Here is a 26220-nt window from a genome sequence, read left to right on the forward strand (position 1 = left end):
CCTGTGATACATAGTTGGCGCATACCTAGGAAATTGTGTAACTTGGATCTGGCAAAGTCCGGATCCTTTCAGAGCCTACACGTTAGGTGGTGAGGAAAGGACTCCCCAAGGGAAATGATTTCAGAAACAGAACAAAGCAAAGTGTATCAGCTGTATGAGCAAATTAACAAGGTGGGTTTAGTATAAGTGCCTAATTGTTCTGGAGAAAAGGAGTCAGTAAGAGTTCTTGGAGATGGCCTCCTTGGGAGTGCTCAGTGGGGTGGGGGTGAAGGTGGGTTTATACTGGGTACCATATACCAGGATAAAAATATGCTTGTGAATGGCTTTCTGTGAGACACAAGGGAGTGAAATTTGCAAAGACCCACATTTACTGGATAGTATCTAGTAAATTACATGTGCCAAAGTGGTGAAATAGGTAAGCTTTGGCTGAAATAGGAGTAATAAAATATGAACTTGGGGGAAGTACTGAACATGTGGAGTCCATAAACATTTCAGTTTTGAAATGTTACTATATTAAAGCATTAATAAAGACTCACTTTATTAATCTGAATTTAAAATTAAGCCAATCCTTAAAAATTTGGGGGTAGAAAAAAAACAGCATAATTTCAACCTTTATAAATCAATTATAAATTCTATTTAGGCTACTTCCACGTGGTGACACCACTTTGGTGTACCAACAGGTACCCACTTTCCTTTATCGGGATGAAACTTGAATGATTCCAGTTTTGAATTGTGAGAAATGGTTATTCCCTCAGGAAAAAGGCAATCACTTGTGCCTGTAGAAGCAGCTGGTGGCAGCATGACTGCTGGCTTCTCCTTTTCCTTTCAGAGGCCTCCCTTCTATTGCATTCTCTAACCCCATGGCTTTTCTTGCACTCTTACCCATTCCCATGGTTCTCTCCCTGCCACCCACTACACCCCTCCCATCAGCATCCCTTTCTCAGGCCCCTCTCCCCTCATCTCCTCAGCACTTAGAAGTTTAAGGACAGGACATGTACCAGCAGATGGAGACCAAATGCTCTCTTTCACAGCCATTACCTTCACTGGGGACCAAAGAGGGTACAGTGCACATGCCCGAGAGAACCCACAGGGAGGAAGACGGGGTGGACCGTGTGCCAGGCATCCTAGGCCCTGTCTCAGGGTGCGCTCTCTGAAAGGAGAAGAGCCTGCTCATCTTTCTCTGACTGCCCCACTTCCGGCAGCAATTCGTAGACGGGCCCTTCAGGGCTCATGTAATATGGAGCTTCTGTGGACCCCATCAGCTTCCAGCTGGGACTATGGCAACGATGCCAAAAGGAAGCCATGCTGTAGATTCCCAACAGGCACAAAGCATTGAGCATCACATGCCAGCAGAAGAAGGTGGTGATAAACATGATGTCGCTGATGTCATCGTCCTGCCATGGGTAGCCGGACACTGGTCTGTACAGAATAAAGCCCGCCTGCACCAGCCAGGAGCCCATCATCAGGAACAGAAAGGTCTCGATCAGTGAGAGGTGAACTGCGTCGGGAGCCCACAGCTGTATGGTCAACACCAGCATCAGCAGGAACGTCACCAAGATGAGCAGAGAATGAGTCTGTAGCTCCACCCCTGCTGAGCCCTGGACGTGTGACACCAACAGCATCAGGAGCACGTAGTAGGTCAGGGCCACGGTGCCTTTTTCTAGGAGCACACACCTCTGAGGCAGCACATTGTTGCTCATGACCTCTACGCAGCCATTGAGGGTGAGGAGGACGAACATGGTGAGGTGCTGCCACTCTTTGGGGTACATAAATCTCGGGGGCAGCTCCCTGTCCATCAGTATGATCCCTCCTTTAACGCAGCTGATCTCATAAACTACCAGGATGGAGCCAGTCACCATCTTCAGCAAACCTCTGTAGGATATTCCCCACAGCCTGGCCCATCTTCCCTTATTCCTGGGAGGACAGGAAGGATTCGGGAGACAGTCACTGACTATCACAGCTTTGGAGACCACTAGTGCCTGATACAGTCCGTATGAGACTAGGAACAGCCCCGGGTACACATGGCCGATAAAGGTTCCCATTGGACTACAGATCTGTCTAACAAGGAGAGAAGAGTGACACTCAGGCACATCCACACCTCCTGGGGCCAATTCAAGGTCTGGGCTTTGGAAAGAATTGCCTTGCACCAACTTTTATCATCTCACCCCACCCACTGCTCCCCCACAGAGAGGAAATGTTTGTTGAATCAAACCTACGCCTTTGGTGGTGTAAAGCGTCAGTGTTCCATTCCAGTCTGGTACATTGGCAACTGACTTCTGCCAAAGAAGAAAGCTGGTGACTGTGCTTTTTAGGGGCTTCCCTCTATGGTCTTGGAGGTGCTTCTGGTGACACTTGTCTGTTTCTCCCATGGCTTCCTCCCCCTTTGCTGCCCAGCACTCAGAAAAGGAGAGGAGAGAGAAGCACGGGATGGGGTGACATCCAGAGGAAGCCAGGGCACTCACAAGCCCTTGAGTATCCTTCAGTACCTCTCAAGCATAACTTTGGTCCAATGGTAAAGTTTTCTTTCTGGACACATAGATTTATAAACATCTGGATATATAACCACATCATCCATACTTATCCTCTGTCTGGCTTTTCTCTTCTTATAGACACATTCTGAAGACGATCAAGAAAGCTTTCACCTCTTCCCCTCACCTCTTCCCCTCCTTGCCCCACCCCTACTGCCACTTGAACGTCTCTACTGGGCAGGAAATAGATCCGAAAAGCTACTTTTTGATATGATTTTAGGAATGGTGGTGGTTTTGTAGTGTGTAAACCTAATTAAGCTTTAGCCCTGCTTTCCAGAATTGCCTCCCCTGTATGGAGCCAGGTTGAGTTGGCTACAAGAGAAATTTACTGGAGAATCTGAAGGTAGAAGTGAAGCACACCTAAGCACACTCTGAAGGTGTCGACGCCAAGCGCCACTGTGGCTTGTGAATTCCGTTACTGATCTGCTGGCTCACCTCCTTGGCATGACCAGCAGCCAAGCCTATCGCTCCCTTAGCTTCTCTTAGTGTGACGCGTACCAGCTTCTGCAGGTCACCTGCCACTGAAGTATGAGGTAGTGAGAGAGAGACATGGGCTCCATTTTGTCCTTATAGGTTTCGGTTTGTCTTTGCTCTTCCTTAATGTCATATACTTCTTCCTGGGTGTTGTCACATTGACCTGAAATGACCTCAGGCCCATCACATAGCAGAGGCAACAGCCTTCCATAGGCTTCTTCACTACACGTAGTAGAAGGTCTAATATCCGTAAGGCATCCATATTCCATATCACTCTGCTCCCATGTGCCATCGCTAACTGATCCAAGGGATTAAGATATACTCCTTAAAATGCAGACACTGTTGAGAAGAGTGACCAGTGAGCTGGTGTTGGCCATTTGTATTTTAATGTGAATTACCCATCAGCTTCATTTATCTATTACTCTAGTTGTGTCTAATGTTCTCCGAAGACGGAGTCCTAGGTATTGGGTAACAGCCAGCTGAGTATAAGACAGGAAGGAGGAAAACAAAGTACAGGAAATGTAAGGCATGCCCTGGGCCCACAGATGGTTCAGGAGGTACATGGAATAGGATTTTCTCTGGGAGTCCTGAGAGGAGAGGAAGTTCATCACTCAGCACCATCCAAGCTTAACATCAGTCTTCTATCTATAACATCTGTCCTCACAGTACAAGCAATGCTGTGGGGCAGAGAGGCAGCACCTGTGTGCTGGCAGCGCCCCTAGTGGAGAGGAAGAGAGGTTACATCCAGGTCACAGCGCTGGCTCTGACCCTCACTCCTATCCAAATACCTGCTGTTTCTCAAGTCTACTTAATTACAGAAAAATTAAATCACCCCCAAGGATGGCAGTAATTTAGATGCCTTCTTGCTAGTGAGAGATTTGGTGGGGCTGGGGATTTGAGTGTGAAGGGAAGTTGGAAAAACAAAGCTTAATTCTGCTTTCTGAAGGAATTTGCTTATTTCAAATTTTAATTTTAGGTGTTTTTATTCAGTTAATGTATAGGCACTGTAGAAAAATCAGATGAAATAAGCAAAAAGAACATTAAAAATCAGCTGTAATCCCCTAATATGGAGGTGACCATTGTCACCATTGAGGGATAGAAACACAGTTGAAGAAGGCAGCATGAGGAAGTGGAAAACACATTGACTGGAAGTCAGCAATATGGAGTCTAGCTCCAGTTCTCTCTTGATTTGCTGAATGGCATACCCCTTATCTGAAAAACTTGAGTGTTGAACTTTCTGTTAAAGTGAAAACAAAAGGACATGAATATTGCTACACAGAAGTGAGCATATTTATCTCCTGCCTGTTTTTCCCTTTTGGTGAATTTTCAAAACACTTGGAGAATACTGTAGCGCTCAAGGGTCAGAGGAAGGAGAATCAAAGTGGCAGATTTTGTGAGTCAGGGAAGAGAACCCCAGGGATTCTCTTTGATTCTTAGATTTGCTTTGAGAGAAGCACAGGGTCCATTTCTCCTCCAAGTTCAGCAGGGCTGGGGCAGAAAGCAAGTGATCTGCAGGCCTTGAGAGGGGCTGCGTTTGATCTCTCTTAGTGTTGCCTCTAATCCATCGAGCCTGTGGTCCCAGTGAGGTGGGAGAAGCAGAACCTACTCCAGGTCCCGCACTCATCTCCCACTTGTTCCTGGCAGCCATGAGCTGGTTGCTGGTGGCCAGAGGAGACAGAGCAGCAGCACCAACCCAACTGAAATGCGGGGTTGAAAGTGGCATGGATGAGGACAAGTAGTCCCACTTAAGGTCCCATCTGGGATGCTCAGGCCCCCACCTTGGCACCAATGCTACATTTGTTCATTGAAACATGAACATCCTGATCTTGACTTTGAAGATAGGAATCACCCATCCCAAACCAGACACTGCCCACAAGTCGCTGAGAAGGAAGCCAAAGGGGGTGAATGATTAGCAGAACTGTCAGACAGCCCCCGAGTCTGTGGACACCGATTGCCTAGAAAGTTGTTTCATGAGGAAAACTCAGTCTGACCTTGGGAGCCCATGGAGGTCCTTCAGGACCTAGTGCTCTATGGGGAGACTCCCCTCAGATCTGTCTCCCCCCCTACATTCTTGAGGGGCTCCAGGCACAGCCACTGCCACTTGTCTGGCTTGATATTCCAGAATAAGGAAGAAGGTCTTCAAAAATTCAGTAAATATGAATTCACTGACTGCTGTGAATTCTACTGAGTGCAGCAGGGCATATACAAAGTATATGACATAGTTCGTTCTTATCCTCAAAGAGCTTGCAATTTAGTTGAAGGCACACATCTCTACACACACGCACACACACACACACACACACCACAGACATTAGAGAACTATTTAGACTACCTCTGTTCCATTGAAATCAAATGTCATGTGTGTAATTTCAAATTTTATAACAGCAACATTAAAAAAGCATAGAAAGTTGAAATGAATTATGAGATATTACATTTAAACCAATATATCCAAAATGTTATTTCAACACGGTATTAATATAAAAATTGTAAATGAAGCATTTTAGATTCCTTGTTTCCTATTGAGTCTTCCAACTCCAGTATGCATTTTACACTTACAGCACGTTTCAATTCACACAAGACATATTACAGGTGCTCCATAGCTACATGTGATTAGTGGCTGCCATATTGGATTGCGTAGATTTAGACAGTATAGAATGACATGTCAAGTGACTTTTAAACTTTTAGTGAAAAGAACAGTTTATGGAGGAGGTGGATATTTGGTCAGAAAGGGTATCTAGAGAGCCACATTATAAATTTGTCAATGGCTGGGGGATTTCAGTATGATGCTTTAATTTACCTCTTTTTTGTTTAGGAAAGCCATAGTCATCATCATCAGAAAATGATTGCAACTCTCCTTACTGCAAGGCAGAAATACAGCACAGGAAGAGAGAAAGCCAGAGGCTGGGGGCTCAAGCAGAACCCCAGAGGGAGTACGTCCATGGATGTCGACACAAGGTCAGAGACAGCCCACGTGTTCATGCGTCAAACTCTTATCTCATTTCAAGTGAGGGTTACTAAGCCTTGGGGTTTGTCACTGTCTTGCCAAAAAAAAAAAAAAAAAAAAAAAAGGCTCACAAGAGATGGAAAACAACATTCTAATTTCTTAACTTGCAAGGACGTATATGCTTTGTTTCTCCTGGCACACCAGCTCATAATTTTCCTCTGAAATTTTCTATAATGTAAGCTTTATACTTCATTGTATAACCATGGCTTAGGTTTCACCATTTATATAATTGATTTCAAATACTTTTGAAATGATCACATTTCAATAGCTGCAAATTGTTCTTCTGAAAACTTTTGGCAAGGGAGAAGCAGACTCACCTTACCTCTGTCAATACCTATTTCCTAGGAAAGGACAGGGTCACAAGATGGGAAGAGTCTGTGTTCTGAAAGACCAGGTAGAAGGCCGCATACTAACTAGGAAGAATGCTGCCTTTTGACTTTATGAGTGTGGGAGAATTAACCTTCTGCTGTGTTTAGCTAAGAAGATTTAAGGGTTTATCTCTGCTCAGAATCTCACCAAGCTGAAATCAAGGTGTTGGCTAGGGCTGTGATTCTCAATCGAGCCTCGGGTCCTTTTGCAAGCTCACTGGCTGTTGACAAAATTCAGCTCCGTGCAGTTCTCGGACAGAAGCTCCCCTTTGCTTGCTGCCTGTGAGTCAGGGACGTCTCTCAGCAACTAGAAGTGGCTCGCAGTTCGTTGCCATGTGCCACCCCCTCCATAAAAAGTTCATGACATGGCTGACAAGAGTGCATCTCCCTGATGATTCACCTTCTTGTAAAGATGTCACCTGATTAGGTCAGATCCACTCAGGACAATCTCCCTTTTCACTAAGTCAAACTCAACCGATTAGTAACTAATTATATTCACTGGTGCTGCTCACACTCAAGAAGGGATTGATTATATAGATCATCTGTCTATACCAGGGGCAGGAATCTTGGGCGCCATCTTAGAATTCTGCTTACCATACCATCCGGTTCTCCTTTTCGTTCAAGTTGCAATATAATAGCGTATGTCTTTGTTTGTATCTTACTCATGATTGTATTGCCAATCCCTGCGCAGTACCTGGAAAATAGTAGCTGTTTAGGATTTCTGAATAAAATGGGTTAATCCTCTGGTCATCTTGGTTTAATTTAGAAGATCCCCTTCATTTATGACCCACATGTTTACAGATTAGTCTCCTTCATCGTATGTTCACTTTTGTGAAGTCCAGCTGTAAAAGTTTTTCTCTTGTCATTGTTCCACATATGTGGGGGTGAATTCTGTTGAAGGCTTCTGGCCTCCTGTGCAATTACTCTACTAATGTTTCGGATAGGATCCCAATAGGAAAGAGATGGCAACCCAAAGTGGAGTGGTTCAAGGAGGGCTTAATAAAGATGCTCCTTATATAGATGTGGGCAAGGTATCAGGAGACCACGAGAGATGGTTGAGTAACAGTTGGAGCTGGTACTACCTCTAGACCCCAACGGACATGGGACAGAAATTCTTGATACTGTATTAAAAGTTCTTAGCTATAGACAATAAGAATCCATTCTGGCTAGTTTAAGAGAAAGGAATTTATTAAAATATATGGGTTAGTTCCCAGAATCATTAGGAGGGCTGGAGAAAGAGGCTCCAGGTTAAGTTTGAAAGACCAGTGCCCAGAACTTCACTGTGAAAATGGGCTTAGGTTGCTGCTTCTGGCACTGACTCCAGAACTGTGGGGCAAACCAGCCTGATGAAGAAAAACAGAGGTTGCCATCTCTTGCTACATAATAGAAACCCCAGGCAGAGCCAATTTCATTCCATTGGCTTCTGAGTTGCAGTCTTAAGTGGCATGTCTAATTGGTAACATGCCTGTACCCTAGGAGCTACAAGGGAGGCCAGAGATTAAAAACAAAAATTTACCAGGAAGGCAGGACTGACAATGTGGAAACTGATCAAAATGTTGGGAGGCTGTTTCAAAGATCTTGTTAGTCTCACGTGTCCACTGCAGGTAGCGAGAAGTGGAATTGGTTGCTTGAAGGATCTATGAATTTAAATTATGGCATACGCTGCCAATCTGACTTCAAGAAAATGTAGACCAATTGACATTGCCTTTTGTATGATAATTCCTTTTTCCCTACATCTTCTCTGGCAATGGATAACATTTCTTTAATACTTTCGACAATTTTTGACAACTTGACAGTGAAAACAAAAGATCCTACTTAATTCTGCTTTTTCTCAAAATTGTTTCAGTTAGCATATATATATATGTATGTATTTGTTGTTGTTTGTTTGTTTATTAGCCATTTGTTCTTCTGTGACATAGTCACTTACTTGTAAATCTTCTGCCCATTTTTTATATTAGGTTGCTTTTTTGTTTATTAATATTTGAACATCTCTGTATATTTTGGGTATTGATTTTTTTTTTTTTTGTCTGTTACATGTTGAAAATGTTCTTCATAGTGTCTCTTTCCTCTCTTTTTCTTGTATCTTTTAGTTACGGGAAAGCTAAATAAAATGGGTAATCTTGTCAGAATTTTTTTCTTGCTCAAGAAAGTTTTTCATATCTTTCATTATAAAGCATCTTCCTTTATTTCTTTCAAACCATTTTTGTAGCCTTGTTGCTCATGTCTAATTTTTCAGTCCATCTGTAATTCTTTCTTTGTGTGTTGTATGAGGTAGAAACTAAAGGGTTCCCCCATCCCTAAAAGGGAGAGTCAGTTATTCTTCACATTAATTGAGTTGCCCCTTCTTAACATGTACTGCATTCTCACGCTACATTTCTGTATCTGGAGTCTGTATTACATTACACTATGTGGATTTATGGGCCAATGGTACTTGCTTACTCCTACACCACGATTTTAATTACTGAATATTTACAATGTATTATGAAAGCTGCTGAAGCAATTTATTCCTCATGTATAAAGGACAATGTTATATTCTCCTGGAACATGCAGAGAAAATTAGGTGACTAGGATAAGACAAACTCCCTGCTCTTAAGGAGACTACCTTTTAGCTAGTGAGACAAAACCTCCCCATGAGAAACAAACAATATGACAAAGAGTGTATCAACCGCATGGGCAAATAACAAGGCAGATTTAGATGAGTTGCTGGAATGTTCCAGATCAAAAGAGTATATGAGAAATTTTTGGAGGAAGAGTTCTTGGTGGCAGTAGTAAAAGGAGATTTAATGCCAGGTAGAAAATAACACTGTATAGTAAATATGTGCCTGGTGGTGGCTTTTTCCAAATTGTACAGAGCATCATTCGGCAAAGGCAGGAGTATAGGATACAGTAAATTAGGCTCTAGTAAATTGCTGGTGGGGCTGGTGGTGGTTAAACAAGTAGCTAAACCTAGCTTTGGCTGGATTAGAAGTCAAGAATAAGAAATGTGATAGCACTTAATGAAAATTTGGTTTATGGTACCTTGTAAACCTCTGATATAAAATTATTAATTCTCACTTTATGTGCAAAATTTGAAACAATGCTAATCTACCCAAATGAAAAAAATATATATGAGATTCTTATTACTTCAACCAGGTGGGGTAAGTGAATTGCACCTTATCTGTTTCCATGTGGGGGCGTCACTTTGGTTGGCAAACAGAAACACCTACCATTACAGTTTTGATTTATAAGAAAGAAGTCTTTATTCTTTGAGTAAAAGCCTGGAGAAGCAGCTGGTCACAGCATGACTGCTGGCTTCTCCTTTTCCTTTCAGAGGCCTCCCTTCTACTGCATTCTCTAACCCCATGGCTTTTCTTACACGCTTACCCATTCCCATGGTTCTCTCCCCCCACCTACTACACCACTCCCATCAGCATCCCTTTCTCAGGCCCCTCTCCCCTCATCTCCTCAGCACTTAGAAGTTCAAGGACAGGACATGTACCAGCAGATGGAGACCAAATGCTCTATCTCACGGCCATTACCTTCACTGGGGACCAAAGAGGGTACAGTGCACATGCCCGAGAGAACCCACAAGGAGGAAGACAGGGTGGACCGTGTGCCAGGCATCCTAGGCCCTGTCTCAGGGTGCGCTCTCTGAAAGGAGAAGAGCCTGCACATCTTTCTCTGACTGCTCCACTTCCGGCAGCAATTCGTAGACGGGCCCTTTAGGGCTCATGTAATATGGAGCTTCTGTGGACCCCGTCAGCTTCCAGCTGGGACTATGGCAACGATGCCAAAAGGAAGCCACGCTGTAGATTCCCAACAGGCACAAAGCATTGACCATCACATGCCAGCAGAAGAAGGTGGTGATAAACATGATGTCGCTGATGTCATCGTCCTGCCATGGGTAGCCGGACACTGGTCTGTACAGAATAAAGCCCGCCTGCACCAGCCAGGAGCCCATCATCAGGAACAGAAAGGTCTCGATCAGTGAGAGGTGAACTGCGTTGGGAGCCCACAGCTGTATGGTCAACACCAGCATCAGCAGGAACGTCACCAAGATGAGCAGAGAATGAGTCTGTAGCTCCACCCCTGCTGAGCCCTGGACGTGTGACACCAACAGCATCAGGAGCACGTAGTAGGTCAGGGCCACGGTGCCTTTTTCTAGGAGCACACACCTCTGAGGCAGCACGTTGTTGCTCATGACCTCTACGCAGCCATTGAGGGTGAGGAGGACGAACATGGTGAGGTGCTGCCACTCTTTGGGGTACATAAATCTCGGGGGCAGCTCCCTGCTCATGAACACCATTCCATCATCAAGACAGAAGACTACGTAAACAGTTAAGATGGAGCCAGTCACCATCTTTATCAAACCTCCATAGGATATTTTGCACAGCCTGGCCCATCTTCCTTTATTCCTAGGAGGACATGCGGGATATAGAACAGAGTCATTGACTATCATGGCCTTAAAGACCACCATTGCCTGATAGAGTCCATAAGAGAAAAGATACAGCCCCGGGTAAAAATGGCCATTGAACTTTCCCATGAAATACAGGTGTGTCTGACTAAGGAGAGAAGAACAGAACTCAGAACCTCTCTGCCCTCCTCTCTTTTGCAGACTCCTCAAGTTTTGGGCGGCCTAGACAGAGCTAACGTCTACTTCCTTTTATCATCTCCCTCTGCCCACTGCTCCCAGACAGAATGGAAAGTTCTGGATGGGAGCCGACACTGTTGATGAAGTGGGTCTCATTTTTACATTCCATTCTAGTACACTGGGAACTAACTGACTTCTGCCGAGGAAGGAAGATAACTATTTCCTGGCATGCACCTGTAAGAATGTATGTTCTCATGAGCTCTGTGTTTGGGCCTTTGAGATGTTTCATGAACATGGACATTATCCAGAAAGCAAATATATTTTTCCTGAACACAAAAATTCATCCACATTTGGGGGTGAGTTCACATATATACATATTGAGCACCTACCTGTCCACTTCATTTTTCTGTGACCACCAAGAAAGCCCTTCACCTGCCCCCAAGTCTCTTTCCACTGGACAGTAGATGAACCTGAAAAGCCACGTTATGAGATCAATTTTGGGATGTTAACGTGTAATTTCTGATTAAAATGCAGATATGTTGAGAGAAGTAGATTCAGTGGGCTAGTTATATTTAATGTGAATTAGCGTGTCAACTTTATTCTCTCTTTAGTTATTATTTGCTAGGTAGGTAGAAAGTGTTCTAAGCAGTAGATGACAACCAGTTGCCTCTGAGGGACTGTATCTAAGGCAAGAGTTTCCATTTTGAGGGGGTGGTAGAAAACAAGGTACAAGGAAGGTGAGGCATGATCTGGGCCCACAAATGCTTCTGGGTGAATTCCAGGAGGTACATGGATAGGAGTTTCTGTGGAAGTGATAATTGTGCTGAGGGGAGAGGCAGTTCATCACCCAACATGAACCGTGCTGACATCACAGTCTTCTGCATAATCACCGGTCCTCACAATACAAGCAATGCTGTGGGGCAGAGAGGCAGCATCCATATGCTGACAGCGCCCCCATTGGGGAGGAGGAGGTGTGACATCCAGGTCACAGCACTTTCTCTGCGTCCTGAGTCTCATCCACACATCTCCCTTTCCTACAGCCATTTATATTAGAAAAATTCAATCTGTTAATTCCCTTCAGAATGAAGGCCATTTCTTACCAGTAGGACAGTGTAAATTTGAGTGTGAAAAGCTTAAGATTGCTTTACAGAGGGACTTGCCTTCATTATTCCATTTTCACTTCAACTTCCCTTGCTTTTTCTTACACAAGTATGGCAGAGATTGGCTAGCAAGTCACAGTATTCATTTCTTTTTCTTCCTTTGTATGCTGATAAATTACATTTCCCACCATGCCTTATAGTGAGCTGCAGCCTTGCAACGGAGTTCTAGCCAGTGGAGTGTGAATGGAAGTGATTTCATATATTAGTTTCTGGCCTCCCGCATAAAAGTGTCCCTCACGCGCTCTTTTGTGTTATTTTCCTTTCCTCTGGCTTCATACAGGACATCACAGCTTGTTTGAAAGTCATATGTTGTTGAGGATGGAGGAACTCTAAGATGGAAGGAACAGGTTTCCTGGATTACACTGTTCAGGAACACTCACTTTGGACTATATGTGGTCAAGAAAGAAACTCTTTTTGGTTAAGCAATGGAAATTTTTACATTTGTTTATTATATCAGCTACTTCACCCAACCTAAGGCAAAACCAACACATAGCCTTTGTAGAAATGTTTGGAAAAATCTGTAAACAAAAATTTAGAGAAAAATAAGCACCTATAATTCCAAACATGACAATAACCACTATTAACATTCAGTGGTAGAACCTCAGCTTTAGGAAGACAGGGTTGTGAAATGGAAAAAAAAAAAAAAAAAAAAGACTGGAAATTGAGAGACCAGGATTCCAGTCCAAATTACCCCCTAATCACCAGAGCTTCAATTTCTCTATTATAGAAGAAAAAGAGCTTTGGCATTTGTATTCTCTAAAGAGAGAGGTGGAGGGAAGAAACAAGACGGAAGAGGAGAAAAAAGAGGAGGGAAGGGGAAAAAGAGGAGAAAGAAGGGGAACAGGAAGGGAGGAAAACAAGGGGGTTATTGCACAGAAGGGAGTGATTTTGTTACCCCACAATTTTTCCTTTTTAGCTAGTGGTCAAAATACCAAGGAAACTTCAAAGACTTAACTGCTCAGGGAACGAAGGTACAAAGGGAAGCCGTGAGTGTGACACCGTGATGGAGTAGACCATGGATGAGAAATCTCTGGTACTCTCTTTGGGGTTTGCCTTTGTTCTGGGAAACCACTGAGCTGCTCAGAGGGGAAGTGGCTGTCTGTGCAGCAAAGTCCATTGCTCACTAAGTATTTACCATCACAAAGAGTCAGTGCATGTTTCTGAGTAGCCCAGTTCTATCTAGAATGGACTGCAGGTATCAGAATGGCTGTTTGGGGTTGCTAGTAATGTTATCTCCAGCACTTAGAGCTGTGAGTCTAAGGGACACAGTCGATATTGAGGGATAAGCAGATACTACTTATCTCCTGACCACCGCCTTTATCTCCGCCTCTTGGCCATGCCTGGCAGCCATGAGCTGGTTGCTGGTGGCCAGAGGAGAGAGAGCGGCAGCACTGACCCAGCTGCCATGCGGGGTTGAAAGTGGCATGGATGAGGACAAGTAGTCCCACTTAAGGTCCCATCTGGGATGCTCAGGCCCCCACCTTGGCACCAACACTACATGTTGTTCATTGAAACATAAACATCCTGGTCTTGACTTTGAAGATAGGAATCACTCATCCCAAACCAGACACTGCCCACAAGTCGCCGAGAAGGAAGCCAAAGGGGGTGAATGATTAGCAGAACTGTCAGACAGCTCCCGAATCTGTGGACACCGATTGCCTAGAAAGTTGTTTCATGAGGAAAACTCAGTCTGACCTTGGGAGCCCATAGAGGTCCTTCAGGGCCTAGTGCTCCATGGGGAGACTCCCCTCAGACCTGTCTCCCCATCCCTACATTCTTGAGGGGCCCCAGGCACAGCCACTGCCACTTGTCTGGCTTGATATCCTAGAATAAGCAAGAATGTCCTTAGGAATTTAGTAAACATAAATTTACTAAGTTCTGTGAGATAATCTTGTCCTCACAAAGCTAACAATATAGTTAAAAGCATAGTATACACACATGAAATAGACATATATGATAATTAGAGAATTATTTTGAATTGGAGAATGTCATGTTGAGTGATGTGTAGAGTACATATTAGATTTCAATGACAGGAGTTGTTCATGGGTGAGGTTCAAGATTAGTCACAATCATCCCTAGATATGTCCCACAAAACTGCTAGTAACTCAGGGAAGGTTTTCGTGTCTGGTTCTTTCAAAAGACTTTATACCAACTGTAAAAGAATCCTTTGTTTCTTATTGTTCCAGAGCAGACATATATCGCTAAGAGTCCAGGGCTGTATTGGGATTGTAGACTGACAGGGCCAGTTAAATGCTTCTCCCACCAGGTTCTAATGCTAAGACAAGGGCACTTGTGGGAGACCCTGAGATTTGGAATGGGGAAACAGGTGACACTGAGAACTGTGAACTCCTCAACTCCATAGAACCTCCCTTTCTGCTAGAAGAAACACCTCTTCCCACCTGAGAGGAAAAGTCTTCCTCTGCATAAACACCTTTCACCTTTTGATGCCTGTACCAGGGAAAGTTCCGTCACCGGGGAGGGGATGCCAGTCTTTGTAGGACCCACTCCCACAACCCTTATTACTTGTATGTCCAAAACAAGAATGGATCCCAGTATAACCCAGACAAGTATGTACGAGACCTGGTCTGAGGTGAGAGAGGAAATTGATGCCTGAAAAGAATTACAAGACCTCATCGATCAGTATTGACAAGAGTGTGGGGAGCATGGATGTGAATGAATTCTAAAGCGAAGTGGAAGAGTTGCTTGAGCCATATGAATTTATCCATATGAATTTATTTAATTCTAAGTTTCATATGTGGCTTGAGCATCTGGGAATGGTGTAAATAGTCTGCTAGGTTGGCCAGTTGAAACCTGGACTCAATGATGGCACACAGTCAATGAAGTTGACATTTTGGAATTTCCCTGGCAAACTCTGGTGAAGCACTGCCAATAGAACTTTCTGCAAAGACAGGAATTTTTTATAATCTGCTGTCCAATACAGTAAGTTCTAGCCTGTGGCTACTGAGCACTTCAAATGTGGCCAGTGCAAGTAGGGAACTGAGTTGATAATTGTAATAAATTTAAATTTAATTAACCATACATGGCTAGTGGCCATTGTATTGAATGGCGCAGCTCTAGTGTAAGGAGTCTGAAGCTTCAGGGAATGGCAAGGAGACATACTTTTTTATCTGAGTCTACACTGGCTGCCTCCCTCAGGTTTTAATACAGGAAGTACCGTATTTTGCCATGTATAATGCACACTTTTTTGCCTAAATTTGTAAAGGAAAAATAAGGATGTGCATTATACGCGGTAGTACTAATTCCAGATCTATATAAATGTTTTTAATTCTTTTATTTATGCTTATGAGTTCAAAGTGTAACTCTAGAAATCAATAACGATATCCGTATACAACATAATTCCCTGGAATATGATAATCAGTTTTGTTGAACTTAGACAAACTTTCAATGATGAAGAGTTCTTCATCGTGAATATCGTGAATTTCTTACCGGTACATAAACTTTCTTGTACCTTGTATCTGTTCTTGTGTTTTGTAATTATTTGTTACATAAAGTTTCTTGTACCATAATATGTTAAAAAATAAATGCCGAAATTCCTTTATAATACAAAAAACAAGTACCTAAATGTAAACAAATAAAAAATTTGAATTAAAAATTAAAACAAAAGATTTTTTTTTCCTGAAAGTTTGAGCCAAAAATATGGGTGCACATTATACACGGCAAAATACGGCACTCTCGTTGTTATTCACTTTTGAGTAATTTTTTCCATTTCTATTTTTATTTTCTCTTTACCCCGAAAATCATCTAGGAGAACATCTTTTATGTTCCAAATAAATTGTATCCTTTTTCTTCTATTATCCTTTTTATGTTGATATTTTTTTCTGCTTTTTAAAAGTATGTTGTTTTCTTTCATAAATGTTCCGTGAGAAGTATTCAAATATTCCTATTAATTTTATATGACATGATTTATGAGATAGAGGTGTTATAGTCTCTAACTATGACTCCGATTTGTTCATTTCTTTTTATTTCTATCAATTTTTATTCTATGTATGTAGATGCCACGATGTTAGTGCATTTAAATTCACAGTTGTTATATCTTCTTGGTAAATTTGATGTAATAGAAAGAAGAAAATATATTTGTCCCGGTTAATTGTTAATGATTCTCATCTTTAGTGTTCTTTTATCTGATATCAGCACTATAATATCTGCTTTCGGTTATTGCTTTTGTATTATACTTTTATGCCTATGTTTTCATCTTTCTGTGCCCAGTTGTTTAAACATATGTCCTGCAATCAGCATACAGCTTGACTTTGTATTTTAACACGTTTGGAAAATCTGTGTTACTTTGACAGGGGAATTTAAGATGCTTAAATTTATTGTGATCTTTGATATATTTGGACTGATTTTTAACATTTTATTTTATGCTTCCATGTTCCCTTTTTGGCCCTGTGTCTCCAGTTCCTTTTAAAAAAATATTTCCATAGGAATGAGTAACTTCATTTACTGGAATTAAAATTTCCACCCAAACAAAGAAATGTCTGTTAGAATTGAAGGTTATGGGAACTTGAGATTGGTGACACATTGGTGAATGTAGAAACACATATACTGTGTTTCTACATGCTCCAACTTTCCTCATTCCTGGGCTCCAGCTTTGTAAAACTTTACAAACAACCCTGCCAAATCTTGGCATCTTGAATTGCCACATTGGCATGTCACACAGGCAAACTTATCCTTGGGTTCTCATAGTTTATGTGACAACCTGTGTTCTTTTGTTCCTCAAATGAATGAATTTTTATATATGAAACGTAATAAAAATCAAGGCCTTCCCTCACTGGTACCTCATTCAGAGCAACGCCATCTAATGCAACAGTTGGTCATCAGTGTGTTTTCTGCCTGCTAAGAAAGACTAGAATATTTTGAGCTATCCTAAGAAACAACAGAGTGAGGGGGCTAATAGTACAGACTCTGGAATACTCCGGTTGGAATCTCAGCTTGCTCACCTTCTGCCCCATTCAGTAGTTGTAAGAGCTGAGTCCAGTAACTTCTCTAAGCGCCATTTTCCTCATAAGCAATATGAGGTCAATAAATGTGTCACCTCAGAGGGTTACTGTGAGGATGAGAAGAGATACCCATGTGAAAACACTCAGCGTAATCCTTGGCATACAGTGAGAACTCAGGAAATGGTAGCTGATAAAGTTAACAATTATCTCAGTCCACACCCAGCACTTTAGACAAGACTTTTCACACAAATCGTGGTTTCCTTAATCCCCCCAGAAGGAGGGCTGTAGAGCTCCTTGAAGGCTTGTGATATCTCTCAGAAGAGACATAATTTACTTCTCCTGATACTCTTATCATCCCTGAAGCTGAATGTAAATGTCAGTCCATGAACTGATGTCAGGGGTTTAAACAGGTGCTACGCGTAGGGCTTTGTACTGGCAACCTTTCCCCTACTTTTGCATTTTGTCTGAAGTTCCTGCATGAAGAAGACCTGGCCTTTAATGAAATAATCAGTCCCGCGTCTTTTCATGTTTCCAATGAACGTTAATGAGCAAACAGAGAAAGATCAAGGGGGCTGTGACTAGGATTTAAGGAGACCTTGGAAGCAGAAGCCAGGATGGGGTAGGTGCCCTCCGGAGACATGCCAGTGTTTGCTTTTGATGACACTCACCCTCAGATCTTGTTCATTTGAGCTGCAAACCAGAGACTCTGGTACCAGATACCTGAGATTTCATCGTTTGCAATGTCCCTGTGTTCTTCCTTCAACAAACATGTTCAACACCTACTATGAGCAAGAAACTTGCTCTCATGCTTTTATTGTAGGCTTTGAGTAATACCAAGGTGGTTAAGACACCCGCAGTGCCATCAAGGATTTTATGTTCTGGTAGAGGCAGTAAGATGGGCACAAACAGCCACAGTCGGAGGGGGACTGAGACATGTCATAGAAGAGGTACAAAGTTCTGTCAGCTCAAGAAAGGAGCAAATTGCTTCCACCTTGGAAGGAACCAAGACTGTTGCATGCTGGGAGTTAGATCGGAGCTGCCCTTTTAAGAATAGTGGGATCTGGACGGGTAGAGATGAGCAGTGCTCTTTCCGGTGGAGCACACGGTGTGAACCCTGGCAGGGAAGTCCAGGGTATATTCTGGAAATAGCAAGTTGTACCTACCCTGTGTCTTCTATCTGTGTTTTCATGGGAAAGTCTCTTAATCAACTTGAGCTCAGTTTCCCCGTGGGGCTAGCTTTATCTATTCCTCAGAATAACTGCAAAGATGAAATGACTTGTATTATAATAGGCCAGGGTGTATAGATCATTGTATGTGATTGAAAAATGGGTGGTAGTGTCCCTCGTGCCTGTTTCTGTTTCTTCCCTTTATTCCAGGCCCTAAACTGATGCAAGCAGATTCCTAGGAACTTCTACTGGAATATAGAGTTCAAAGGCAACCAAAGGGAGTGGCAGGTCAATAGTGCTGTTTAAATAAGGAAGTGCAGGCTTGCCCCAGGCAGTTCTCAGCAGAGCCAGCTCCCTCCTGGCTTAAAAGGGCCCTCGTCAGTCCTGGACTGACTGTCCCACAGTTTCCGTCCTTGTTACAAACTCATGGATGGTGTGACCATCTTACCAAGTATCCTGTCACATCCACATTAGCAAAGAGCTCCTCTTTCAAAGACATTATCTCCACTGCTTCTCCAGTCTTCTGGTTGAAGACTCGACACAGCTCTCTCCTCAGTGCTATAACCACGCTATGTTAGGAGCTGTGGCAGCCACGAAGGTGCATTCAGCCCAATACCTGCAAACTAGGAGCTGCTAATGAACAATAACACCGTTAATAAAAGACATACCTGCAAGGCCTGACAGTAGCATTCCAACAGAATATAGGGAAATGGGAAAGCAATTCCATCTTAGGGCCTGGGACCCTTTGGAGAAGGGGCTCTGAGCTGCGGCAAATGGCACGAGCAGGGCAAAGGCATATAATTCAGACAGACTGCTTGAGACCAGACAGGTATACAAGAACGTACAGGTATGCCTGGAGATCAAGATCATATAGGCTGTGGCTATGGCAGTGGAAATTTAAAAATGCAGTATGTTTTAAAGATAAAAATTATACAACTTAAATTCTCACAATGCTTTACCGTTTGCAAAGCTCTTTTGGATACTTCACTTGACAGTTACCATAACCCATGAAATAGGCGGTGAATGTGCTCTTAATACTTGTTTAACAGATGAAATAACTATGGATCAGTGTTTTTATCTTACCAAGGAGTACTGGTCTAGCCAATGATATAACTAGGATCTGAACCCAGGGGGCCTGGTTTCAAGTTTTGTTTGTTAGTTGTTTCATGGCATTTAATCCTGTCCCTCCACACAGGTTATGAGCAGTTGAGTTCTAGAAACTATTTCATATTTTACTTCTGGAATTATGGGGGCATGTTGTGAAGATTATCTCGATTGATTGATTCAACACATGATTACATTTAGTGGGAAGACATAGGTAACAAAAGTAAGCAAGCAATGTGTGTATATGTTAGATGCTGGTAAAGACTAGAGAGAAAAATAAAGCAGAGAAAGGGAAATAAGATATGCCTGGGCTGTGAGGGGTTGCTCTTTTCGATAGTGTCATCAGTGAAGGTCTGTGTTATTGTGGTGACATTTAAACTGAGACCTGAAAGAAGTGAAGTGAGTTGGTGAGTCATGCAGATATCTGGGGAAGAGACCAGTTAAAACCATGGCAGTTATGCAGATGGGGCTTAATGATGGTGTGGAGCAGGATGAGAGAGGTGAAGATGGTGAGAAGTGGACAGAGGTTGTGTGTTTTTTTGTTTTTTGAAGGTAGTGTCACAAGGATTGAGGGATCCATGAGATGTGTGGTCTGAGAGAAAGAGAGGGATCAAAAATAACACCAAGATTTTTAGCCTGAGGAACTGGAAAAAGGAGTTTCCATTTTAATGAGATGGCAAAGGCTTCAGGAGGAAAAGGATGTGGGGGGAAGGCCAGGGGATTCTTTGGGGCACTTTTTAAAGTTTGAAATGCCTATTTGACATTTGAGTATGGATGGCAATTGGTTATACATGTCTGGGGATTGAGGAGAGAGGTTAAGACTTGAATATAGACTTGGGAGTGAGCATATAGTTTTAGTGGTTGTCAAGAACTGTGAGGGATCTGAGTTTTACGCTATTTACAAGCTAACAAGTCACCTACTGCAGCCTCATGGATGCTGGCAGAAGACGTGAGACTCTGGGGTCATAGACAGAGGCCTTTATTATTCACAGCAGTATAGCAGTAGCCAGACTACCTGCCTTTTCCTGCCATAGTTCTCTGAGTCACAGTTCCCCAGGGCAATGTGGAGCAGGCTGGAGATGCCTGCACACGCAGTGGTTACATGACAGGAAAGGAACCCTAAGCTGAGGAAACCTGAGTCTTTTGTAATGGGCAATAAGCATGCCAACCCTTTATTCTGAAGGGAACACTATCTCTGCATTGCAAGCTGTTTGCTACATAAACATACTTGAAAAGATTCCAGAATAAAGCCAGTCAGCATCTCAGCTCATGAGCAGGGCAGAAATGCAAGAGGCCACGGAGAATTGTTTCCCCACATGCTATCTATCACCCCCTAAGGAGCACTGTGGAAAATTAAAGGGCATTTATGGTTTTACAGTGATTGGGTGCTACTGTCATTTCATAGGCAGGAGCCAGGGATATTAGATATGCTGCAAGGTATGGGACAGTCTCACATAAAAAGAATTATCTCATGTCCCATACAACTTTTAATGTCCCATCTGGCATTCACTTCAATGAAAAAGCAAATTAACATTATTTGAATTATTTGAGCCTAGACTATTGCTGCTTTACAAAATACTTTTAGTTCAGCATAATATGCACTTAGTTAAGTGTATATTAAGCACAATATACACTTAATATTTAATCATTTAAATCAAAGGAACATTGTACTGTGCTATGCTCAGAATTCTATGAAAAATTACTCACCATCTGGGGGGGATTATATTGTTAGCAACAGTACCAGTTGTTTGAATTGCCGCACTTAAATCAGACTATAGTTGTAGCTGACACAATTATAGTGATTGTGTATGTGTGTGTGTGTGTGTGTGTGTGTGTGTGTGCATGTGTGTGTATTTTTTCAGCCTTTATTTCATAAGGTCAAATTCTACAACCTTTTTTGTAATTACCTAACTTATCTTAAATGCAATTTACTCATTATAAGAAAATATGATATAGTCAGATGTTTATACCAAGTACTGTTGAAATGTCAATGAAGAAGAGGATTGGAAATTGACCGTTTGATTCAGCAGCACAGAGATAAGTCATTAATGACCTTGAAAAAAGAAAAGGTTCAGTCAAAAGGTGGGGACAAGAGTCTCTTTGAAGTTGGCTCAAAAGAGCATGAAAGGACAAGGAATTGCAACATGAGCATCAACAACTCTTTTGAGAAGATATCCCACAGGGGGAGCAGAACAATAGGGTGACATGCAAATCACTGAAAACGGATGCCAAGCCCATAGAAAGGGCTCAATAAATGTTGGCCAAAGAAGGGCTTGGTGACTCATGGAGGGTGCTCAGTAAATGCTGGTCTACGGAATACAGAAGAAACGTAGGCGTCGGGGCTGGTCAGGAAGGGCTTCTGTTTTTTTAAATAAACTTATTTATTTATTTATTGAAATTATTATTCGTTTCAGGTGTACAAAACAATGTACTACCTCTCACAAAGGGATAATCCCCCTCACACAATCTGCTACCCCTCTGACATTGTGTATACTGTGTTTCCCCGAAAATGAGACCTAGCCGAACCATCAGCTCTAATGCGTCTTTTGGAGCAAAAATTAATATAAGACTCGGTATTTATATTATATTATATTATATTATATTATATTATATTATATTATATTATATTATATTATATTCTGGTCTTATATTATAGTAAAATAAGACCAGGTCTTATATGAATTTTTGCTCCAAAAGATGCATTAGAGCTGATGGTCCGGCTAGGTCTTACTTTCAGGGAAACAGGGTAACTGTTAGAATTGCATTGACTCTATTCGTTATGCTGTGCTCCACATACTGTGGCCATTTATATATATATATATATATATATATATATATATATATATATATATATATATATAAAATTATAGTTGGCATTCATTATTATTCAGCTTCAGCTTCAGGTGTAAATCAGAAACAGTCTCAGAGATATAGAGACAAAACTGAAGGTTGCTAGGTGGGAGGAGGGTGGGGATGAGGGAGAAGGTGAGGGGATTAGAAAGCACAATCGGTAACCACAAGATGGCCACGAGGATACGAAAGACATTTTGGCGCATATCATCAATAATGTTGGAAAGATTTTGTAGGGTTATCCGATGGACACTTGTCTTATTAGGGAGACCACTTCAGGGACGGTGTAGGAAGGGCTTCTTGGAGTCTTTTTTGAGTCATAAATGATGGAGTTAGAGCAGGAACACTCAGGTGAGAGGGTGTTTCAGGCAAGAACCAGGGCACAAAGATGGGGGAGGGGCGGCCTGCCCGCCAAGCTTGGGAGCTTTTGGGGGAGAAGCCAGGCTTGAATAGAGAGACAAGGCTGACAGAAGACCTCGAGTGCCAGACCGTGGCATTTATTTTGGGCCTGATGACTCAATAGGGAGCCAGAAATCTTGAGCCGGCAGAACTTATTGGGAACGTAGCATGAATTGTATTTTTCAAGCTATGTGCTGTGCTTCTGTGCCAAGTGTTGAAGTTGGGCTGGTTACAGCTCACGCTCCAGACAATCTAATGAGAAGCATATGTTTTTATACTAACTCCAACCTTCAGTTTCTTCCCTGACTTAGGACAATCATCGCAACAAAATTTGAGGGACAAAGATTAATGGGAAATCAGAACTCACGTGAGGGGTTTAAGGAGGTGAGGAGAAGGGGGCCCTCCTGAGTGAGTGCCCTGGACGCTGGCTTGAAAAGGCTGTTTCTGCAGAAAGCCAGGTAGGTACTGCTCCCTCAGCTGGCTGTTAGCAGCAGGCTGGCTTGTCAGGCAAGGGCCTTGAAGCCTTAAACACCCCTCTCCCATTTCCATGAATCAGAGTGACAAAACAGTGACCTGGCTGGATAATTTTAGAGTTGGTGTGATTCATCTTGTCACATATGGTATTGAGATTCTGACCAGGCACGGTTGGCGCATTCTGGGTACCCAGGGAAAAGAGTGGTGAGGGTGGGGCCGAGAGGGCAAGCACCAGCTTTGGCCCAGCTGGACCTGGGTTTGAATCCTGCCCTTTCATCTCCTGGCTATGTGACCTTTGACAAGTCCCCGAACCTCCATTACTTCTCTGTCAAGTGGAGATGAGGTTTGTTGTGAGGGTTCCCTTGCTATAGAGTTTGTTGTACAAGAAAAATGTTTATTATTACTGCCTTTAGTGTGTATAAATGTAATCATTCTGGCTCATCAGTAAATGGTGGTGTGAATGGAGAACTATGGGAGAGAAGCAGCAATTTGTTCCGGCTGGAATGTGACAGTTCAGCTCGTTAAGCCCCTCTTAGCCCCAGATTATTGTCCATTCTTTGGTAATCCTGTTTGTGTCACATGGTCCAAGTTATTCAGAAAGCTCTAACAGGAGATTGCAATCGTTTCTGAATTCTGTAGCTTATTAGATTATGACTCAATAGCCTTTGTGATCCTGGGGCTTTTCGTAGAGAAATTGGGCAGGTGCATAGCTAGAGGCAATGAGCAGCAAAGAAAATGTTTGTTAACTGGTCACTTTGGGCTCTATGCACACTCATAACTGGCGCTTTCTATTAGGTCATCAGCTGCTGGCTGGGATGATGGAGACACCAGGTATGTTTCCATAGGTGATAGAGCCTTGCTTCCTCTGCTCCACCATGGAAATGTTATAGTGCCAGCCACACATGGGGAGTCATAGAAATTCAACGTGGCCTGTAAGGAGGTGGGTCTGACTGGGAATGAAAGGTATTGTCCTAACAACACTGCCAGGGTGGCAAATAGGCCTTTGGTTCCTGAAGTTTGCATCCTCCTGGTCTTTCAGGAGGGTGGGCAGCTCTCTTTTTGCTCTATACATGCAGATCCTTTCTGATGATGCTCCAACTATTGAAGCAGAAGGGACCAGGATAGAGCAGCCCGGGAGCAAATCCCAGGGATTGGGACGAGCATGAGACTCGGGTTTGGCTGGGAGTAGATGCAATCACTCTTGAGCAGGACCTCAGAGGGGACAGCAGGGGTCTGATAGGATTGAATGGGAGGGAAAACGTCCTGGGACCAATGCAAGGAGCACTGGTGTCTGAGGTCGCACAGATTGAGTGTGGTGGCTTAGAGTGGCCCTCCGCCTAAAGCCTCTGCTGGTTTGAGCAGGAATTCGGCTGTGGCAGTCTCTTTACCTCACTGAGCTGCAGCACCAGAGACTGGAGTTTCCCCTCGGAAGCTGGAGGGGAGGGCTAAAATAAATAAGATGTATCCGGAAGTGTGGCAGCATCTTGAAACCATACTGGTTGCTCATCTGAGGGCAAGGCCAACAAGAAGGACAGAGAGGAAAACTAGAAATAATCTGGATTCTTGATGACTTCATTCAAGCTCTGTATTAACCAGCTCTGGGGCTGCGCTACCTCTGGAGTTCTTGTGAAGTGAGAGAATACATTTCTTACTGCTAAGCCAGTGGAATCAGTTTTCTATTTGCAGCCCAAAACATCCTAAATGATTTATTACCTGATAGATTTATGTGGAATAAATGAGGCAATTCCTATAAAGCGTTTAAACACTGTGAAATGTTAACAATTACCGTTAATAGGACACTTTATTATGGAATTATACATGACTTTCTTCTTTACTAATATGTGTCATATTTCTCCAAATATATATGAGAACATTTTTGGCCAGAACCCAACCTTCTGCTTCTTTGGTGCCCAACTCACTTGTCAAGCAAAATGCATAGTAGATATTAAATATTGATTTCATAATTTATATATATATATATGTATACATATTCCCTAAATGTAACCCCTAATGGACAATCTAACCCAGATGCCCTTGTGATTTGGGTGGAGACTGTGTCCCCAAGAAAAAATGTTTCATTTTGTTATTGGAAGGTGAATGCCAAGAGACTCTAACCTAAGTAGTTTGAAAAAGGGGAAAATGGCAGACCTTTCTAAAACTGGAAGGTACCAGAATCCCAGGCTATCGGAGCTGGAAAGGACCTGAGAATCATCTGGTGCATCTTCATTTCACAACTGAGGCCCAGAGACTTCCTCGTGGTCCCAGAGCTAGAGACCAGGCCAGGCGTGCAATGCAGGCGCCAGCCTCCTGCCTCCATCCCTTTCCTTTATTTGTCATCACGCTCTCGACTTTCTCCAGAGTCAACTTCCCTTATAACCTGAGTAGGGGGAAGCCCTCTCCCCAGAGGCTGTTTGGGCTGCTGGGAATCCATGGGAATCCATGCGAATCTGTTCCTCCTTCCTTGCAAGGTCATTCTGCCGAGCTGCTGCCAGGGACCGGGTGGCCTGGCATGAGACCTGAGACTCGGCACCCTTTGTTGGCTGCAAACATCAGCCCCTCATCTCTGAAGGGCCACTAAAGGCCAGGAGTTGGAAAGCGGCCTCTCCATGTCCACACACTGATTAGCAATTCGCGTGGAGGGCCTGTCACAAGGGTAGTGGGGGACTCCCCAAGGGGGCCAGTGCAAAGGAGAGCGTAGGACCTAGTTTGAGCGGCCCTGGCTCCGTCCATCCCAGGGAGAGATTTGGGAACTCCAGTCTGTCCCAGTCTGGCTCCGCACATGGCCTTCCCTCCCTTCCTCTCACCCCACCTGCACGTCATACACACTCACAGCTTTGTCCGGGTTATTTTCCACACCTGGATGCTCCTAGCTATTCTCATCTCAACAACCCAAAATTGTTGGCCAGTGCAGTTTAAATTTCAGTGCAAATGTTTAGCCCCCCCATCAGAATTAACCACACCCTTTTCTCTGTTCCCACCATACTTGGTCTATTAAGTCATCATAACATTTAATTCGAGATGGCTTTAGTTGGGTCTTTCCTACTAGATCAGTGCTTCTCAAACTTGAAATGCATACAAATCACCTGGAGATCTTAGTAAACCAGATTATATTACTTAGTAAACCAGAGATTCAGATTCAGATGGTCCCGCATGGGAGTCTGCATT

The 26220-nt window shown here is 43.1% G+C and overlaps 3 protein-coding genes across 3 annotated transcripts in view; 1 reads left to right on the top strand and 2 right to left on the bottom strand.

Annotated features, from left to right (window-relative positions):
* Positions 1-26220, top strand: part of RGSL1 (regulator of G protein signaling like 1) — an 88700-nt gene that overhangs the window by 6306 nt on the left and 56174 nt on the right. The window contains exon 2 of the mRNA XM_074322193.2: positions 5815-5957. The gene's annotated coding sequence lies outside the window, so the exon portion shown is untranslated. The remainder of the gene's footprint in view (positions 1-5814; positions 5958-26220) is intronic.
* Positions 1035-2592, bottom strand: LOC141569351 (transmembrane epididymal protein 1A-like). The gene has a single exon (XM_074322252.2). It carries the CDS (start codon positions 2040-2042, stop codon positions 1137-1139), a length of 906 nt encoding a protein of 301 aa, XP_074178353.2. The 5' UTR covers positions 2043-2592; the 3' UTR covers positions 1035-1136.
* Positions 9660-12451, bottom strand: LOC109449389 (transmembrane epididymal protein 1). Its single transcript, XM_074322199.2, has one exon. The coding sequence runs from the start codon at positions 10894-10896 to the stop codon at positions 9991-9993; it is 906 nt and encodes a 301-aa protein (XP_074178300.2). The 5' UTR covers positions 10897-12451; the 3' UTR covers positions 9660-9990.

This window comes from Rhinolophus sinicus, chromosome 11, assembly GCF_057876585.1.
Source record: "Rhinolophus sinicus isolate RSI-liver-muscle chromosome 11, RSI-T2T, whole genome shotgun sequence".
NCBI lineage: Eukaryota > Metazoa > Chordata > Mammalia > Chiroptera > Rhinolophidae > Rhinolophus > Rhinolophus sinicus.

Excerpts from the sequence above, each read along its gene's own strand:
- LOC141569351 (XM_074322252.2), bottom strand. The coding sequence starts at position 2,042 with ATGGGAACCTTTATCGGCCATGTGTACCCGGGGCTGTTCCTAGTCTCA.
- LOC109449389 (XM_074322199.2), bottom strand. The coding sequence starts at position 10,896 with ATGGGAAAGTTCAATGGCCATTTTTACCCGGGGCTGTATCTTTTCTCT.